This window comes from Erpetoichthys calabaricus, chromosome 10 (assembly GCF_900747795.2).
Source record: "Erpetoichthys calabaricus chromosome 10, fErpCal1.3, whole genome shotgun sequence".
NCBI lineage: Eukaryota > Metazoa > Chordata > Cladistia > Polypteriformes > Polypteridae > Erpetoichthys > Erpetoichthys calabaricus.
Window position 1 is genome coordinate 54,681,315 of NC_041403.2, and position 20,982 is coordinate 54,702,296.

At 38.1% G+C, this 20,982-nt stretch overlaps 1 protein-coding gene across 1 annotated transcript; it reads left to right on the plus strand.

Annotated features, from left to right (window-relative positions):
* Window positions 1-95: 95 nt before the first annotated feature.
* toe1 (target of EGR1, exonuclease) lies at window positions 96-20,862 on the plus strand. Its single transcript, XM_028811260.2, has 8 exons — window positions 96-213; window positions 1,354-1,473; window positions 3,184-3,224; window positions 12,392-12,488; window positions 12,726-12,884; window positions 14,276-14,535; window positions 18,107-18,284; window positions 20,113-20,862. Exons 2-8 carry the CDS (start codon window positions 1,363-1,365, stop codon window positions 20,740-20,742), a joined length of 1,476 nt encoding a protein of 491 aa, XP_028667093.1. The 5' UTR covers window positions 96-213; window positions 1,354-1,362; the 3' UTR covers window positions 20,743-20,862.
* Window positions 20,863-20,982: the final 120 nt, after the last annotated feature.

Sequence of the window (20,982 nt, forward strand, 5' to 3'; positions counted from 1 at the left end):
TGAAAAAAAATCACTGACTAAACCGATAACAGCGTTAGTGATATTAGCGCCCTTAATTTGTAGTCATTAATTTACCACGTATATACACGTATATTTTTTTTCTTAGCAAGATACTAGGAGTTTTCTTTATTCCTATGGCAAGTAGGACCCTTCGTAGAGACTGTTTTGGTTGGTGGCGGCGGGTCTTCGAGGGACAGTTTTTGGTCAGAGAAGGTGAATTTACTGCAACATTAATTAATTTCCATGCTAGTTGTATACGGAAATCTTTTTAAGTAGGACATTTTTACTTGGTTTTCATGTTTAATAGTAAAGTGTGTCGTTTATGGTTGTGGACAAAGGAAAGTGTTTTTGGGGCTTTCATTTTAAATGTCTTGCCCTTAAAGTGAAGGCTTACCTGGAAGGTGCACGGCACGTGTTTGTTGATGTATGCTGAAGTCGCCTTTCTGCGTATCAGTAAGTAAAATGGGCAGAGAGTAATCTAATGTATGGCCTTAATTCACGTTTTGGCTTATAAGTAAATCTGTAAATAAACAGGAGTTAATAGCGCAGCTAAGACACATGGGTTCGCTCTTAAGATTTAAAGCCTTCCGAAACAAAAATTAGGGATTCCAGGGGGACGTCGGTCCTGGCAGGCCCAGTGCATATTAGAATTTAAGTAAAAGTAGCTAGAAATATGTCTGGTCTGTTCAGAGAGTATCTGTTGATGCACGCGACCGTTCTGTAAACGCATCAGTGACTGGAGACTTAAGAACCATCCGGCAAACTCTGAAACTGTTCGAACTGAAGCAGAATCCGTGAGCATTGGACACGATGCACTCAGTAGTGACTGAGGTTTCAGTTTGCATCTCGCACTATCAGAACGATAACCTAAAACATGTAAAGTTTTAACAGTGAATAAATACACATAGTACACGTGGATAGCACCACTAGAAGAAAATTTACTGCAGGAGTTTAATAGATCCAAGTAATTCAAATAAAATCTATTGGGGCCGGTGCCAATAAGGGCAGCATTGGGGTCAAGGTAAGAGCCAAACGTGGGACAACACACTTGTCAGGTCAGTTTAGAATCAGCCATCCATCCATCCATCCATCCTCTTCCGCCTATCCGAGATCGGGTCGCGGGGACAGCAGCTTGAGCAGAGATGCCCAGACTTCCCTCTCCCCAGCTACTTTTTCTAGCTCTTCCGGGAGAATCCCGAGAGGTTCCCAGGCTAGCCGGGAGAGAGAGTCCACAAGCTGTCAATATTCAAGGAAGCCTGGACTAGGCTGAAGTAAATTATCTTAATCTATCAGTAGTTTAGCAAGTAGATGGTGCCATCCAAAATGTATAGACTCATATTTTTTGTTTTACAGCGTTTCAATATGTCTTCAATGAGTGTCCCCGTCATCGATGTGCAGAACAATAATTTTAAAGAGCTCTGGCCAGCCCTAACTTTGGCCATAAAGACTTCAACCTTTATAGCAGTTGACACGGTGAGTTTATTTCTGGTATTTCTTTCACAGTTCGTGTGTTCGTGCATTAGCATGCTGGTGTGGAAAAAAGAATCATGTGCAACACTGAGATTTGTTTTAGAAGGTGGAATCGGATAGGTCGTATTTAGGAGTTTTTTCATTTATTGTGCTGAAATCCATTTTTGTTTCTGCTTACCTGCTTCTGGAATGACTGTGAAGATTAATAATTATTTATTTGGTTGAATGCTTTTTCCCACAGCAGCTTTTAAGATACGTTTACATTTACTTATTTGGCTGACATCTTTATCCAAAGCAACTTACAACATTTGACATACAATTGGTTACATTTCTTTTGTTTTTCCAATAGGAACACAGGTGGGTGAAGTGACTTGTTAAGCATCACACAGTGTTAGTGATGGGATTTGAACCCACAACCTCAGGGTTTGAAGTCCAAAGTCTTAACCACAGTGACACACTGGCTGCCAATGTGTGTATTTTAATTGTATTATACATATGGATGCAAAGGTCTGTGATATGGTTTGCAAGTCAGTAGCTAGAAATCCACAAAGTGAGAAAATGAGTCATGTATCTTAACATGTGTGACTCATTTTCTTCCTTTTATTGATTTCTAGATACTAATATATATTCCTTACAGTTAGGATTCAGATGCTGCTCCAGGTTAAAGAGTGGCAAGAAGTTCTGTTGATTTTAAGTATTTACTATACAACACTGCCCAGGAGTTTTTGTGTTAATTATTCTGAAATGTTTTACATTCTTAATTTGTTGCCGCTAGATCCAGCCATTTACTGAAAGTAATACTTAATACAAGTGTAGGCTAATGCGGTCTGTCTGTTACAGGGCACACTCACTGTTACTGGGCCTTTTAGAATTGACAGCTTATCAAGCTTATATCTGTTTGGAGTGTAGGAAGAAAACCTGGAGAGAACCCCATGCAGATCTGGCCTGCCATGAGTGAGTGTTGGCGTATGTGTGCATGTGTATTATGATGGATTTTCATCCTTTCCAGGTCTGATTTCTGCCTTGTGCTGTCTGTCCTTTTTCAACTTTTATTAGATTATACCTATAAAGAAAAAGGGTGAATGAATGAACAGTGCTTGTATGGTTTCTTTTTTGTACATTTTTGTACACTCTGTGGCTGAGTGCTATCTGCCCATTTTTATAAAACCTTTTTAATGCCATTTTTGGCTTGTTGGTTATTCTTTCAACTTATTATAGGAAATAGTGATTTGGAAAGTACTATGGTTTAGTGATTAATGCTTCTGTCTCACAGCTCAAACAAACTAGGCTATAATCTTGGCTCAGTCTTTGGGGAGTCTGCATATCAGAGTATGTAGTTTTTATCCCACATGCCAAAACATGTGAAAGATCGGATAAGTGCACTCTACTCTAGACTGGCATATCTTCCATGGTTGGTCCAGCCTTTGTGGCCAGTGCTGGTTGGACTTCCCATTATCTTGTAATGATTAAGTAATTTCAGAAGACAGAATAATTGATTTTCATCCTCCATCATAATTGAAATTAAATTGTGATCAATTTTAATTGGTCTTGTCATTTTACTGTGTAACTAATTTCATAGAGCTATCTGGGATCTAGATAGGGCAGTTCTTATCACTTTGTATTAGTTTTTATGTACTCGGCCTCTTTCAATGTGCATTTGCTTTAATAATTTGCAGCTGAATCTGACGAAGTGTGTTTCTTATTTTCTTAAAGGAGTTAAGTGGCTTGGGGTCAAGGAAGGCACTTCTAGCACAGTGAGTACATTAGACAATAATTAACGATTATCAATGCACATTTTTTTTCCTGATATAAATTGCAAAGTGTGGTTTATTTACAAATAACTTCATTAATTGCTCCTGCTGCCAAATTCTGAAATCTTGAGAGGCAGTTTTAAATATTTGACTTTTGCATAAAGGAAAAAGTGAGGGTGTAGTATAATTTCTTCATAATTTTGTATTTTAATTTTTTTTTATTTAAAAGTAAGTCATAAGATAATATATGCTGTTTTTTTTATACATGTGTAGTAGATATGAAAAATGGTTAATATATTTTTTTTTTTTTTGTGAGTTTATCAGACTAATTAGAGTTTGCAGTTTAAAAGCACTGTTTGCATTTGAAGGTGTGGTAGATTAATGAGTGATCTGATATAACTGCCCCCCCTCTGCGAGTAAGCCACAATGTTTTCTGTAAACAACATAATGCTGAAAAATAAATAGAAACAGCATTTTGGTTGATGAATGTTTAATGACTACATTTTTCTAATCTCTATCTTTTTATTTTCCTTTTAATAAGGGAATCTTTGGAAACTTTCACTGTTGATTGCATGTAACTAGAGTTTCTGTTTTTTTGATGGTATACTATTATGATTACTTAAATGGTGCACTAATATGATTACTTAAGATAATTAAACATTTAATTCAATGGTGAGACGATTTAGAAATGAAGGAAACCTGCAGGAGAATGATCGGACTAGCAGGAGAGCATGTACCTAAATGCTGTTAATTGTTTGGTTAATGTTCACCTTATTTAATCTGCACTGGATTCAGTTTTACAATTATTTTTCTAGTCCAGTTTTGGCTCAAGATGGCTTAATGCTTTGTGCTAAGTGCTGCTGATAAAGGCAACTGCTCTCTGTGATACTGAGCTGAATAAACCAGAGTAAGTGGATGGATGGATCCTAATTTGTATACTGATTCCTAGACTCTAAATGAAAATTTTTAATGTGGTAACACTGGTGTTACTAAATTATAGAGGACAGGAGTAGCAGTTTAAATGCCAAAAAAAAACATAAGCTAAAATATACTTATAAACATTTTCAGAATTAATTTTACTCAATCTTTCACCCTAGTGCCATAATTTGAAATTTCTTTCGTACTCTCTGATGCTGCATTATTGTTTAGAAATTACTTACTAAGAGTCCCAGAGGTGTATGCAGTGACTTTTGTCTACAAATTCACAAAAAAGAAGTTTGGATAACTTTAACTACTATAACTTATCCATATGATTAAACTGAAAAATGTTGAGTGATTAAAGTTTGTTTCTTCAGTAGCACATCCACTTAAGGATTAGACACAATAAATTAAAGCAGTCCGTTTCAGTAAGTACTGCCAGTCTGAACATCTTTAATTTGAGTACCTGAATGTTGCACATTGATAGCTCTCAAAGGTAAACTTGCCTTACATTAATTACTACAGTACAATGCCGTTGGACACAATTTCACATTCTTACATACCAATCTCTACTGTGCTGGAAGGAGGTCTGAATCAAGGATGTTTTTATGGTGGTTGATATCTGTTCTAGAATTTATGACTATGTGAAAGCTGTTATGTTGTCACAGGAAACCTTGAAACTGTATGTTTTATAGAAGTTTAGCCGTGGGTTTCCTGGATTGAACTCCTGTATGGTTATCAGCATAGGTTATATTAGAATTTTTTTTTTTCCTGGTACAAGACTGCCTTCTTCAGTCAATTAAAACTGGCAAAACAATATAAAATAATTTTAATGTTCAGTCCAAAATTTAGCTAAGCATTCTTTGTTGTCTTTAGCGTGAAACCTATGTAACTGACCAGTTTAAAAGCTAAAGCAAAGCTTGCCAGCTGGCTTTATCACTTCAGTTTGTTTGACAAACACTGGTAATCACATGGGTGCAACCAACTGAACAGTAACAAGCCTTGAATTTTGATTACATATTTCCATCCCTGGTCTAACAGAAGATCTGAAATAGAAATTAGGGTTACTGAGTGTGGAGTGAAAATTTAAATGGTGTTATATAGATTGTAAAAGGCAAATTAAATGAGGATTCTTACTAAGAATGTCAAACTGTATTCCAGGAGACCTAGAGACGGTTAAACATCTTTGCTTGATGATAAAGTCAAATAAAATGCTAACTAACATATCAGATATGGGCATTTTCACACTGGAAGTATGTACAGTGCATCTGGAAAGTATTCACAGCGCATCACTTTTTCCACATTTTGTTATGTTACAGCCTTATTCCAAAATGGATTAAATTCATTTTTTCCTCAGAATTCTACACACAACACCCCATAATGACGTGAAAAAAGTTTACTTGAGGTTTTTGCAAATTTATTAAAAATAAAAAAACTGAGAAATCGCATGTACAGTGGAACCTCGGTTCACGACCATAATTCGTTCCAAAACTCTGGTCGTGAACCGAAGCAATTTCTCCCATAGGATTGTATGTAAATACAATTAATCCGTTCCAGACCGTACGAACTGTATGTAAATATATGTATTTTTTAGTTTTTAAGCACAAATATAGTTAATTATACCATAGAATGCACAGCGTAATGGTAAACTAAATGTAAAAACATTGAATAACACTGAGAAAACCTTGAACAACAGAGAAAACTAACACTGCAATAGTTCGTGCTATAGTGCTAGGGGAAAAAATTAACATTTGAAAAATCCGTAATTTAATAAACTACCAAGAAAAGTAACAATGCAGGCTACGAACTGATCACTGTAAATAGAACTGAAAACAAAAACAAGCCTTCTCTACCTAATGCGTCCCTCGCTCGCTCTTTCTCGCGTGTGTGCGTGCGTCTCTCTTTTGCGAGCCTAGAGCGCCTGTGTGTGCGCGCCTCTCTCTCCCGCGCCTGTGTGTGTGTGCGTGCATCTCTCTTTTGCGAGCCTGGAGCGCCTGTGTGTGTGTGTCTCTCTAGCACGCTCCTGTGTGTGTGCACGGCTCTCTCTGTCTCGCCTCTGTCTCTCGCGCTGCCTCGGTGTGTGTGTGTGTCATGCTCTCTCTCTTGCAGGAAATGCACAGGGAGAGACTGAACGTGTACAAACCGAAAGGGAACCTGGCCTGTTCGTATACCGAGTGTGTGGTTGTGACCCGAGGCAAAAGTTTGGCAAACTTTTTGGTCGTAAACCGAGTTGTATGTGTACTGAGACGTTCGTGAACCGAGGTTCCACTATACATAAGTATTCACAGCCTTTGCTCAATACTTTGTCGATGCACCTTTGGCAGCAATTGCAGCCTCAAGTCTTTTTGAATATGATGCCACAAGCTTGGCACACCTATCCTTGGCCAGTTTCGCCCATTCCTCTTTGCAGCACCTCTCAAGCTCCATCAGGTTGGTTGGGAAGTGTCGGTGCACAGCCATTTTAAGATCTCTCCAGAGATGTTCAATCGGATTCAAGTCTGGGCTCTGGCTGAGCCACTCAAGGACATTCACAGAGTTGTCCTGAAGCCACTCCTTTGATATCTTGGCTGTGTGCTTAGGGTCGTTGTCCTGCTGAAAGATGAACCGTCACCCCAGTCTGAAGTCAAGAGCGCTCTGGAGCAGGTTTCCATCCAGGATGTGTCTGTACATTGCTGCAGTCATCTTTCCCTTTATCCTGACTAGTCTTCCAGTTCCTGCCGCTGAAAAACATCCCCACAGCATGATGCTGCCACCATCATGCTTCACTGTAGAGATGGTGCCAGGTTTCCTCCAAACGTGACGCCTGGCATTCATACCAAAGAGTTCAATCTTTGTCTCATCAGACCAGAGAATTTTCTTTCTCATGGTCTGAGAGTCCTTCAGGTGCCTTTTGGCAAACTCCAAGCGGGCTGCCATGTGCCTTTTACTAAGGAGTGGCTTCCGTCTGGCCACTCTACCATACAGGCCTGATTGGTGGATTGCTGCAGAGATGGTTGTCCTTCTGGAAGGTTCTCCTCTTTCCACTGAGGACCTCTGGAGCTCTGACAGTGTGACCATCGGGTTCTTGGTCACCTCCCTGACTAAGGCCCTTCTCCCCCGATCGCTCAGTTTAGATGGCCGGCCAGCTCTAGGAAGAGTCCTGGTGGTTTCAAACTTCTTCCACTTATGGATGATGGAGGCCACTGTGCTCATTGGGACCTTCAAAGCAGCAGAAATTTTTCTGTAACCTTCCCCAGATATGTGCCTCGAGACAATCCTGTCTCTGAGGTCTACAGACAATTCCTTTGACTTCATGCTTGGTTTGTGCTCTGACATGAACTGTCAACTGTGGGACCTTATAGAGTGATCCCTCGCTATATCGCGCTTCGCCTTTCGCGGCTTCACTCCATCGCGGATTTTATATGTAAACATATTTAAATATATATCGCGGATTTTTTGCTGGTTCGCGGATTTCTGCGGACAATGGGTCTTTTAATTTCTGGTACATGCTTCCTCAGTTGGTTTGCCCAGTTGATTTCATACAAGGGACGCTATTGGCAGATGGCTAAGAAGCTAGATTGCTTACTCTTCTCTCTCTCTCTCTCTCTCTCGCGCTGACTTTCTCTGATCCTGACGTATGGGGATTGAGCAGGGGGGCTGTTCGCACACCTAGACGATACGGACGCTCGTCTAAAAATGCTGAAAGATTATCTTCAAGTTGCTATCTTTTGTGCAGCTGCTTCCTGAAACGACATGCTGCACGGTGCTTCGCATACTTAAAAGCTCGAAGGGCACGTATTGATTTTTGACTGAAAAACAAACTCTGTCTCTCTCTATCTCTCTCTCTCTCCCCCCCTGCTCCTGACGGAGGGGGTGTGAGCTGCCGCCTTCAACAGCTTTGTGCCGCGGTGCTTCGCATACTTAAAAGCCAAACAGCCCTATTGATTTGTTTGCTAGAGATTGTTTTCTTTATCTATGTGACATTCTGTGCTCCTGACACGCACTCCTTTGAAGAGGAAGATATGTTTGCATTCTTTTAATTGTGAGACAGAACTGTCCTCTCTGTCTTGTCATGGAGCACAGTTTAAACTTTTGAAAAAGAGACAAATGTTTGTTTGCAGTGTTTGAATAAAGTTCCTGTCTCTCTACAACCTCCTGTGTTTCTGCGCAAATCTGTGACCCAAGCATGACAATATAAAAATAACCATATAAACATATGGTTTCTACTTCGCGGATTTTCTTATTTCGCGGGTGGCTCTGGAACGCAACCCCCGCGATGGAGGAGGGATTACTGTATAGACAGGTGTGTGCCTTTCCAAATCATGTCCAGTCAACTGAATTTACCACAGGTGGACTCCAATGAAGCTGCAGAAACATCTCGAGGATGATCAGGGGAAACAGGATGCACCTGAGCTCAATTTCAATCTTCATGGCAAAGGCTGTGAATACTTATGTACATGTGATTTCTCAATTTTTTTATTTTTAATAAATTTGCAAAAACCTCAAGTAAACTTTTTTCACGTTGTCATTATGGGGTGTTGTGTGTAGAATTCTGAGGAAAAAAATGAATTTAATCCATTTTGGAATAAGGCTGTAACATAACAAAATGTGGAAAAAGTGATGCGCTGTGAATACTTTCCGGATGCACTGTGTCACATGTTTATATTCATATTTGTAAATTGGCAAGCGGGTAGCATACGATATCTTGCAGTTGAGATAGTCTGCTGTAATTGAGTTTTTATATCATTTAACAATGATCCTTTTTGGTTACTTGGAAAGTCGAATTTAAGTGACTGCTTGTATGTACCGTGTATACTCGCATACAAGTTGGGTCGTGAAACTGGAAAAATCGATCATAAAATCAGAACCAACTTATATGCCCATTCAAAAATACAATTTTTTATTATTTATTTATTTTTTTTATACATCTTGCTTCCTCCAATCTCGCACCAGTTTCTCAGACACATTGACTTTTGTTGCAGCAGCACAGTTACCAATTTCTTTCAACACTTTTAATTTTAAAACCAGCTTCATATTTTCTTCTGATCAAATGCTCTATCATAGATAAGGGATGCTCTTACAATAAAGGTGTGAGATACAAAAAACACAGAACAGTCCAAACATCACTTTGGAATAGTTTGGGTATTATCGTATGGTCATGTAGGCACAATACATAGAAACAAAAGACAGTGTGCTCCTTGGTTACTTTCTCAGGTGGCTGTTAGCTTATCATAATCTCTTGGACCAATAGCGTGCATTTTTTTCCACATTTGACTTCTACGACCAACATTATAGAACATTGGAAATTATATGGTACAATCCATCCCTGACTTATCCGCGGGAGAACTTAAACGCTTGTATATATGGTATTTTTTAAACCCATTATCTGTAGTAACTAAATTCTGTTTTATAGCCTTCCACTGTTTATATGCAAAAGCATAGGATTTAAAAATGAACAAAAATCTTATTTTCAAAGAGGATCTGGCTATTCTCTGAATTGTAAAGAGAATGTTCAGCTACTGTTATCTGATTTGCATATTGGTCCACACTTACTTCATGCAAATCATTGTTGATATCGGTTTTGCTTGTTATATCCACTGTACTACACTTTGAAAAGTACCCTTAATTGTGACTTACGATAGTTTTTATAATTGTGAAGTGTGTGCCTGATATCAGCTAAATGTTCTTCATGGTCTGAGCCCTAGAGAATGTTTACACATCTGAGTAAACAATAATTTTATGAACCTCCTTTAAGGAGGGTAACTGCAGAATGTTTTTGGCATGTGATTTGATTGTTTGATTTTTTTTTTTTTTTTTTGCATTTTATTGATTTTATTAAAATCAGATAACATTCCATACAAGCAAGTTTAACAAAACTAGGTTTGAAACAAATCAATCCCCATCCATGAGAGAGAGCTAGGCCAGCAGAGTGAATCTTTAAACTAGTAAAAATAAGTAAATAGATACATTAATAAATGAAGAATAAAAATAAATAGAGCAAAAAAAGAGGGGAGAGAATCCACTTCCTCAATTTAAATGCTTATTCTAAAATGTTATTGATTAGATCCTGCCAGGTTTTGAAAAAGTTTTTTGTATTGATCCTATAAGTGAGAATTAGATTTTTTACAATTTCAAATAATATAAAACATCAGTTACTTACTGACTTAAAAGAGGTGAGTTAGGATTCTTCCAGTTGAGCAAGAGAAGTCTACAAGCCAGTAGGTATAGTAAAGGCAATTACAGTTAGTTTGCCCTTCTCCACTTTATTCCCATCTGGGAGTCCACCAAACACAGCTGTTAGTGGATTAGGGGGGATTGTGACACCAAGGCTGTCTGGAAGGCATTTAAAGATTTTGGTCCAGAATGATGTTAATTTGGTGCAGGCCCAAAACATGTGGCCCAATGGGGCTGGAACTTCATTGCAACATTCACAGGTTGGATCTTGCACTGGAAACATTTTGGACAGTTTTAAACGAGACAGATGTGCTCAATATATAATTATAAGTTGAATAATTGTATGATTTGCGCATATGGAGCTCAAGTGAATTCTCTGCATTACCACTTTCCACTCCTATTCTCAGCTATTGAATGAGAGATTCTTTTTCCACTGTACTCTTGGATCTTTAAAAAGGGAGGGACTGTAAAATGTTTTTTATATATTACGGAGATGCTGTCTGAGTCCTCATGACTGATCAATATATTTTCTGGAATAGAGGTAGGTGGGAGGTGGGGAAAATTGGGCAGGTTTTGTTTAACAAAGTTTCTAATTTGAAGATAGTGAAAGAAATGTGTTGCTGGAAAGTTGAATTTAGAGTGTAATTGTTCGTAGGATGCAAAGATGTTGTCTATGTACAGATCTCTAAGTAATTTATTCCCAAATGTTTTCCAGACATGCGTATGTTTGACACGGTGGAATATAGTTTTTCTCATGCACAGAATACTTCCTACATTGGTTCCATATTCTGAGTGAAGCACAATTGGGTTGTTAGTATATTGGTGATGACTTGTACTCGTATCTTTTAATAGTAAAATAAAAATGGAATATAAATAATTGAATATTGGAGCAATGATAAGTGAGTGCAGGTTGCTCAGGAGAACGCAGATTAGAAGTCATCTTGTTGGTAGGTAGTTAATTTTACAATATGCATTTAATGTTTTTTTTTATAGTAGGGCTCATGTAAATACATGTGACTGCATGCTTTTTTACTTCACAATAGTAAATATCACTTTAGGATAGCAATATATCACTAGAGAACACCTGATACACTTTAACTGGTATTGTATCTTTTGCATTCAGTCTCTCTTCTAAGCAGATTTATTTAAAAGTATAATTTATTATTGATTGCTGCATTGTAATGAACTCCAGCAGCTGCTTTGATTTGATAAGACCTTTTAAGACGTCCTAATTAAGTACAGTTTCAGAAGAGGTAGATGAATATGATGCCGTATCTTGCAGAGGTATCTGAATTCAGTGGGCTTTTACTGTCACTGTTTGTGATTCTAAAAACATACCAAGAGAATTAAATAAACAACATACCTTTAAACTATATGAGGAAAATGGAGTCCACAGAACAGTCCATATGAATATAGGGAGACTATACGAAGTTCACACAGATGACGCTCTAGCTAGAAATTCAGCTGAACTCAACTGCATTCTGTTAGTGTGCCATCTAAGATTTTTATTGGACTGACTTAAAAGCATTACAAGGATCATACATGGACAAGTTTAGATTTCAGTTACAATATATAATTTTGAAAATTATGCAAGTGTTGTGTTTTATTTATATTCAAAAACTAGCAGTTTGTTCGTCAGCCATTTCACTTACGATATCAAATTTCCAAAGTACTGATACTAGCTTGGCAGATTAAAAAGACTAAATTAATTATACAAAGGCAATAACTCTTTGCAACTTTTTGTTGCTTTACCTTGTAAAATACTGCAGACTGTTTGATCAAGATCTGTCAAGAGCTTTTAAGAATATTATGTGATTTTTGTAAGTTAAATTTTACAATTTTCCTCTTGGTGTTTAATTTCAGTAATTTAATTTCACAGTTAACCTGTGATCTCACTAAATCGTTTTAGTCCATTTGCAATTACTAGAGTTACTCTTTAATACTTATTGCTTTTCATTTTTTGTATTTTTTATTTATTTATTGATTTTATTGAAGAGAAAATTTAGCATTTCACCACTAAACAGAGGAAGCACTAAAATGCAGTTTAGGAATTTTGTACCATTTAAATACAATAAAGTGTAATTTAATGTTTACTTTAGATCCGTTGAAGATCGATACAAAGCAATATGCCAAGCTGCCCGAACACGCTCAGTTTTATCCTTGGGAATCGCTTGTTATAAAAAGCTCTCTGACAAGGTAAATGGATAAAGATTCTACTAAATGAATGTATTGCACTGTTTTATTAGCAGGACCAATGTGCATTTATCTCACTTTCCCTGCAATATTGTTTTTCCTTATTAAGCATTCTTGGACCCAGGATATTCCTGTAAATATTTTTAAAGTATCCCAAAATTGAAGTAACATGTCTCTTTGTATGAAACCCTCCATTCTCTGAATGTCCCTCAACTGTTTTACCATTGATTTTGTTTATAGGCACCTCATACATACCTGGTACAAATTTATAACTTGACCCTGCTGTGTATGGAAGACTATGTCATTGAACCTCAGTCAGTGCAGTTCTTGGTACAACATGGCTTTGACTTCAATAAACAATACTCTCAAGGCATTCCTTATCACAAGGGGAATGACAAGGTAAAGGCACTTCCTTTTCAATAGTGTTGTTTTTTTTTCCATTATATATATTTTTTTCTTTTACTCTCAATTACTTGTTGTGCCTTTCAATGTCTTTGTGTAGTCTGCACATTTATCCCCAGTCTATGTGAGTTTTTGCTGTGGTTCTGCTCTCAAATTTCAGACATATTAGATAAATTGGCCTATTTTGGGTGTGCTCTTGAGTGAACCTAGCAATGAACTGATACCGTGCCTTTGACCGATTCATGCCTTGCACCAGATGCTGTTGGAATAGACTTTAGCTCTGTCTCTATATTTTCTCTCTATCACTCATTTTGGTAGTATGTTACATAGATGATATGGCGTATGGAGCTGTTTTCTTTAAGTTTCAGGTATTTCTGTTTAATGAGTATCACAGCACCATTTATTTATACAAAAGATGTAGCTCAAAATGCTTTAAAAGATGTCAAAAATAGTTTAAAAAAAAAAAAATAATTAGTAATAATAAAAAAAAAAAAATCAATGTACTTATACTGTATAAGTTAGATTATACCTAATAGAAACGAGAGGTACTTATATATAGATTCATTTTTTAAGTCTCTAAGTATGAAGATAGGGTCAGATGTCTGGGGAGGACAGAAAAAAATCAAAATGCTAAAAAGACTTAAAAAAAAAAAAAAAAAAAATGCCATCTCTCACTGCCTTCCCAGACTTGTGTTGCAAGTTGCACCATTCAGCACCACATCAGTCCGGCTCCCAACAACTCGGTCAGAGTGATTCACTTCCACAGCTCCTTAGGTCGTCCACACGCTTTCCTGGGGGCTCTCCTCACAGCTGCATGCTTTCTGTCTTTCTCTCTCACTCCCACCGGAACTCTCCCTTCCTCTTGCCTGATTTTTCTCACTCCTCCCCCTTCAACCTCCATTTGTTGTTTCTTTTTGTTTTTTATTCTCTCCCCATTCTCCTTCCGATCCTTGTGCCGGCTCCTCCTTATATGCCACCATGGGTGGAGCGCCTCAATCATTTGGGCCTATGGAATTAGAATATTTAGGTATGGAATTATCTGAATCTGATATTGAGGTGTATTCATGAGTATTCTATAATGAATAAAAAAGATATTTACTGGTTTTTGGGTTCATCTTACAGGTTTGGAGTAAAACTAGACTTGATTCAATAAGACTAAATGTCGATGATTAAGTAAATTCACTAAGGCTGCCAAAATAAATAAACTTCATGAAAATAGTAGCCACCTTCATAAAAAAGTTCATCTTCCCCATCTTCTTGATTCAATATTTTGGGTATGCCGATAGTGACTACTCAAATATTAATAAAATACAGTACTCGGGCACATTCTTAGTATTTAAAATGACTAGTTTTGGTTAATTTCGTATTTCTTTTTCATTGTCTTTTAGGGAGGAGATTTGCAGAACCACACCATAAGAGCCCTATTTTTAGAGGTGATTCGAACCCGCAAGCCCCTGATTCTTCACAATGGCTTAATCGATCTAGTTTTCCTCTACCAGTGCTTTTATGCTCATCTGCCTGAACATTTGGGCACTTTCACTGCAGATCTTTCAGAGATATTTCCTGCTGGAGTGTTTGACACAAAATATGCATCAGAATTTGAGATGCGGTTCACTGCTTCCTACCTGGAGTATGTCTACAAAAAATGGTATGTGCTATAATTTTGCTAATGTTTCTTTAGCCTTAGAAATTTTTCTTTTGTATTTTAAGTCTTTTCTAGATTTTTGAAGACTGCTGTTTTTGTTTAAGGACTTGATTTTTTTTTTTTTTTTCGTTATTTTGTGATGCCATTTTGCAGACTCCTTGCCATATCCTGCCACCCAGAAGTCATGTCACTCGAAGTTAATGACGTGAACCTGTTTAAATTGCATCACCCTGTTTCCAAGTTTGTAGATATACAGTCATGTGAAAAGGACACACCTGGCAAATTGACTTTTAACAGAATATTTGAACAGGCAAACAGTATATCTTCATGCAGTCAGATGAAGGTGATATGCTTGAACAAATGACACATGAAATTGACATGGTGTATTGACTCTCATAGTTTAAATTAACAAATGTTGATTTGTCAGATGGAAGAAATAAGAGAGTACCTACATTTACAACCATTTCAGATCTGTAAATTTAAAATCGGGTGTTCCAGTTTAGGTGCCAGTGATTAAAACCTCCATTCAAAGTATACAGGTGGAGCCTGTCTTATTTAAATCACAGATACGTAGAGTCTGATGTTGTCCTTGGTATTGGCTTGCGTGAAGATCAAAAGAACTCTCCAAAGCCCTCAAAGGTTGTGGATGCCTGTGAGTCTGGGAAGGAATTTAAAAAGACTGCCAAGTTATTTGAAATCCGTCATTCTACTGTAAGGAAAATCAATTACAAGTGGTGTAGATTTCAAACTACTTCCAATTGGTTCAGGGCTGGCCAGCCAGGCAAGATCAGTCCATGAGCTGACCATTTAATACTAAAAGAAGTCTCCAAGAACCCTAAAATTTTATTGTGGGTTCTGCGGGTAATTTGCAGCAGATGGTGTCCAATGTGCATGTATCTACAATCAGATAGTCTGTACCGATTTGACCTGCATGTGAGGTGCGCCAGGAAAAAGTCTGTCTTGTACGAAAAAAAAAAAAAAAAAACTACAGTATGGCATTGAACATGTAGCAGCGACCAGGCCTTTAAGAACAATGCACTATGAACCGTTGAATCAAAAATAGTTTGGTACAAACCAAAGACAACTGTTCAGGAGAACCTCGTAACAGCTGTGAAACACGCTGGTGGGAATGTTATGATTTGGGGTTGCTTTGCTGCCTCAGGGCCTGTACAGCTTGCGGTCATCGAGTCAAATATGAATTCTACACCATATCAAAGTATACCTGTGTGAGACATTCCATAAAAGGAGGAGTGGTCAAAAATGTTACCATGTCAAATGTTTGCGTAATAAGTGGGCTGTTATTGCCAAAGGTCTTGGAACACTCCTCCAAATCATTGAATTCTAGTGTTCCAATCATTTCCATGGCCACAGGTGTATTAAGTACCTAGGCATTACAATCTGCTTCTGCAAACATTTATGAAAGAATAGGTCACTCTCAGGAGCTCAGTGAATTCAAAGGTGGTACCGTGGTAGGATACCACCTGTGCAGTAAGTCCATTTGTGAAATTTCCTTGCTACTAAATATTCCACAGTCAACTGTTAGTGGTATTATACCAGAATGGAAGCAATTGGGAACAGCAACTCAGCCATGAAGTGGTAGGCCATGTAAAATCACAGAGTGGGGACAGCGCATGCTGAGGCGCACAAGTCGCCAACTTTCTGCAGAGTCCATAGCTACAGACCTCCAAAAGCTCAACAACAGTGCGTAGAAAGCTTCATGGAATGGGTTTCCATGGCCAAGCAGCTGCATTCAAGCCTTACATCACCAAGTGTAATGCAAAGCGTCGGATGCAGTGGTGTAAAGCACACCGCCACTGGACTCTAGAGCAGCGGAGAAGTGTCCACTGGATTGACAAATCAGGCTTCTCTGTCTGGCAGTCCTGATGGACGAGTCTGGGTTTGGTGGCTGCCAGGAGAATGGTACTTGCCTGACTGCATTGTTTCATGAGTAAAGTTTGGTGGAGGGGGGATTATGGTGTGGGGTTGTTTTTCAGGGGTTGGGCTTGGCCCATTAGTTCCAGTGAAAGTAATTCTTAGTGCTTCAGCAAACAAAGCCATTTTGGCCAATTTCATGGTCTCAACTTTGTGGGAACAGTTTGGGGATGGCCCCTTCCTGTTCCAATATGACTACACACCAGTGCACAAAAGCAAGGTCTATAAAGAAATGGATGAGCGAGTTTCGTGTGGAGGAACTTGACTGGCCTGCACAGAGCCCTGACCTCAACCAGATAGAACACCTTTGGGATGAATTAGAGTGGAGACTGTGAGCCAGGCCTTCTCATCCAACATCAGTGCCTGACCTCACAAATGCTCTCCTGGAAGAATGGTGAAAAAGTCCCATAAACACACTCCTAAACCTTGTGGAAAGCCTTCCCAGAAGAGTTGAAGGTGTTATAGCTGCAAAGGGTGGGCCAGCTCCATACTAAAGCCTTTGTATTAAGAATGGGATGTCATTAAAGTTCATATGTGTGTGAAGGCAGGCGTCCCAATACTTTTGGCAAAATAATGTATATTTGCAAGAAGGTCTACTGTTTGCCTGTTCAGATATGTTAAAGTCAACAGTTTCCAGGGGGTGTACATACTTATTCACATGACTGTATCTTAGGCTTTTGTTTGTCTTTGTTCTTAGATTCAGAATTATACTTTTTTGCTTGATTTTTTTTTTTTTTTTCTCTGAGTTTGATTTTTGTTTTACATATTTGGTTTGATAATCTACCTTCTGTCCTTTTGGTTTTCACTCCTGCTTATGTGTTCATTTGCTGAATTGCTTTTGCATCTAGGTAGAAAAGTAAGAACTCCTAGATTTATTGTGAGATCGCTCCTGTCCTACAGGAAAACTCCATCTAGATTTACTACACTTTTCATTTCATTATAAGGAAATAATTTAATATGCAAATTCCAAGTAGCAGAAAATAATTATGAAAAGAATAAGTAATACTTTTTGTTTTTATTTCATTTTGTTTAAATACAACAATAATAAATGGTATGAACAATAAGTACATGCTTGAAACCCTTTCATATCTCTACTCACCATTTCTCAAGATTCTTTTCAACTATTAGGGCAAGGTAGTTGCCCACTTGATGGCATGACAAACAATATAAAATATTAACATTTGTTGATTTTAAGTTGTGGGTTATTTCTTTATGTAGATTTTATAGTTGAAAATATTTTTACAAAAGAAAGAATTGTGCATAGGAAGACATTTTAATAATGAAATGGATCTTGGTGTGCTTCTATAATATTTTTGAACATGTTTAGCTCATGGCCAAAACCAAGAATGTCAATATATTTCACAAACCTCTGTAATGGACTGGAACAACTGCCAAGGCTGGCTCCTGGTTTTGCTCACTAAGTTTATAGGATAGTCAATGACTTCAAGGAATTTCTATGGGTAAGCTGACTTACTGTATTTATATAAAAAAATTAAAAAATTAATGAAAGGATGAATAAAGAAATCAAAATATAACGGGAGTCTGTTTCACAAACATGGCTGTAGATATTTTCGTTCTTAATTGAACTTTGCAGAATTTTAACTTCCTGTTTATAAAAGGTTTACTTTCTGTATATTGTCAGCAAGCGAGAAAACTGCAAATTAGCAAGTTTGGGTGGATCCAAGCCATACCTGTCTCTGGAGTTCTGCAGTTACACTGAGAGACAGCTGTCTTATGTTGACTTTCGACACTGCACTGAGGAGCACGAGGAGAATAAAAAGGGAGAGGGGGCATCACCTGCTGTCTGTCCAAGATTCTCGGTAAAAATGCTGCTACTTTATTTTCTGATACCAGAATGTTCTTAAACGTTTGCATGGGGTGGGGCTATTTTAAAAGGCATCCTACTATATATTATTTATTTACTGTTTATTGACTTCTCTAACAATTGCAAATCATTTCAGGCCAGTATATTGAGAAACATCCAGATAAGACTTTTCCTCACTTTTTAAGTTCCCAATTAAAGATGATGTATTATGTCCAAAATTGTATTGAAGAATTTCATTACAAAGGGTTATCAACAGTAAAAATGAGTACACGGGCGATCCTAGCACCGAGAAATGAAGTCAAATGAATTAATGGCAAAAATGTCGATCAGTCACACGGTAAATTGGTTAAATGCATATCAATAGACTGTGCTAAAACAGTTGGTGGTGATCATGTGGAAGATAAAAACATAAACTTACAATATCCCGGAGAATATCTACAACCGTTAACACTGTCCAGTCTTCCTCCGCACGAATTACTGTAGAAAGAAGGATGTATCCAAGAAAGGTAATGTAGTACATCTTCAGGGGATTACATTAGACAACAAAGGAGATCTTGATCTGCCAGTCGTATTAAAACGTTAACAGTTTCCCGTTAGAATAGCTTTTGCAAAGACAATTAACAAATCACAGAGACAAACATTCGAAAAAGTCGTTTTAGTTAATAGAGAGAAAGAAACGAAATTCAGTCACGGGCAGTTATACGTTGCGTATTACAGTAAAAGTGCAAGTTTAAAAAGAATTTGTGTGTTACTTTCAAAGCCAAACAGAATGAAATTGTATTACGCAACAAATAACTCTAACGCAACATAAAACATAATTTACTTTTAAATTATTATGTTTTACTATTTTTTAATATGGTATATTTTACTCACTGTAATGTAAAATAGTTCTATTATGCATATGTAACAATTCCCATGAAAATAGCAATCTGTTTAAATTGTACATCCGCATCCCCATATGTCAGCGGCAGAACCGCAAAGAGGCTCGCGTGTAGCGCAGGCCCGGGGGTTGGCGAGTGTACGTGTGCGTGGTTGAATATGGTTGAGAGGAGGGTGTGACTTGAAAAAATCTCTTGGCCAAAGTCTCAACTCAAAGGACTTGAAAAAATCTTCCAAAAAGTCTTTTTTATTATAACAGATTAATTTAGGTGAACTGTTCCTATAGCTGGAGAATCCAAAATGAGTTCAAAGAGTGTAAGTGTGTGACTTTTCAAAGATGGGCACTAAAATGAATGTTGTGTCTTTTGATTTTTACAACTGTGTGCCATCTCTCCCAAGAGAATGCACTCTGAATTTGAACCTTCGCCCATCTATTTTAAGTGTGCGTGCCTGTACCCACATAGCTGTGGTTCATTTACTGTCGCCACACTCAGTTGTGGCTTGCTTGCTATTTAAAAGCCCAATTAGGACAAAATGAAATTGAAAATATTAAAATGGATTGCTGTTCACATTTGTGAACCAGAGGACGCTCCTTAGCGTATGAAATTCATGTTCAGTGCAGTGAGTCTGTGAGTAAGAAAGGAGTTCATCAGGAACTGTGACGGAGTACCCTCCTTGCCTACTACCAGCTGGGGCCACTGCCTTTCTTGTAGACAGGTTGGGCACGTGTCACAAGCTGTCCGTATCACTGTCTGTTCAACAAGTTGGTAGAAGTAGATGTGCCATGAAGGAAAAAAAGAAAATGGCAGGCTGGATGAACATTGTGGGTTAACTGCTTATTGTCTTCTTTATCAAAGTGTGTTGTTCTCCGTCACCGGACCCCTTTGCCCTCATTCAAGTGTTTTTGACTGTATATCCTGTTTTACTTTTTTTTGGACTTTCAGGCCTATGGGTGGTGTCCCAGTGGAGTGGCTTGCAGCTTATCGCATAACACAGACTTGATTATTGAAGAAGATGAAAAGAATATGGAAGTCAGGAGGAAGAAAAAGAAGAAAAAGTGGAAACGTAAAGGCACGTGCAGCGAGTGTCCTGATGTGTTGGAAGGTGCTCCACCATTTAAACAGGTCTGTGTTTTGGACCCTGAACCAGTGAACGAGGCCAAGCAAGCTGAGAATGGTCAGCCTGGAGAGGAGCCAATGAAGGAGCAAAATGTTAACATGGAGGAACCTGCTGAAGAAGAACCGCCACACGAGGCTGAAGGTCAGACAGTTTCGAAAACCAGTCATGAAGGAAAGGCCAAAACAGCAGAAAAAATCCAGAGCATCACAAACAAACAAAGTGAGAGCGGGACACACCGAGCTGGATTTGATGCTTTTATGACAGGCTACATCTTTGCTTACATGGTCAGCATACAGGAGGGAGCAGAGTTGGACACCAAAGTCGAGGACTGCTTACCTGACTGCTTGAACAAACTGTATCTCAGTGGCAAATCTGTGCCTCTGCAGATCGTCAAGAGCACGTACTCCAATTCTTCAAAAGCTCATACTCAGAAAATCAAACTCGTCTGGAGCTGACAGTCGGGCTCCTATGGTAAACTTTCCGTATTATTGAACCATCTGTTTGCCCACTAAAATGATGGAATGTTATGTTATTCATTACGTATTTTTGCCATGGAAATAAAATGTTTAACAACATTGATAAATATGTTTTTTATAGCTACACCCCATCGGCTTTGACAGATGATGACCATTATGTTTTAAAATGATCTTCAGAATCCTCAAAGGCATCGATTAAGCAGATTAACGGTGAATCCA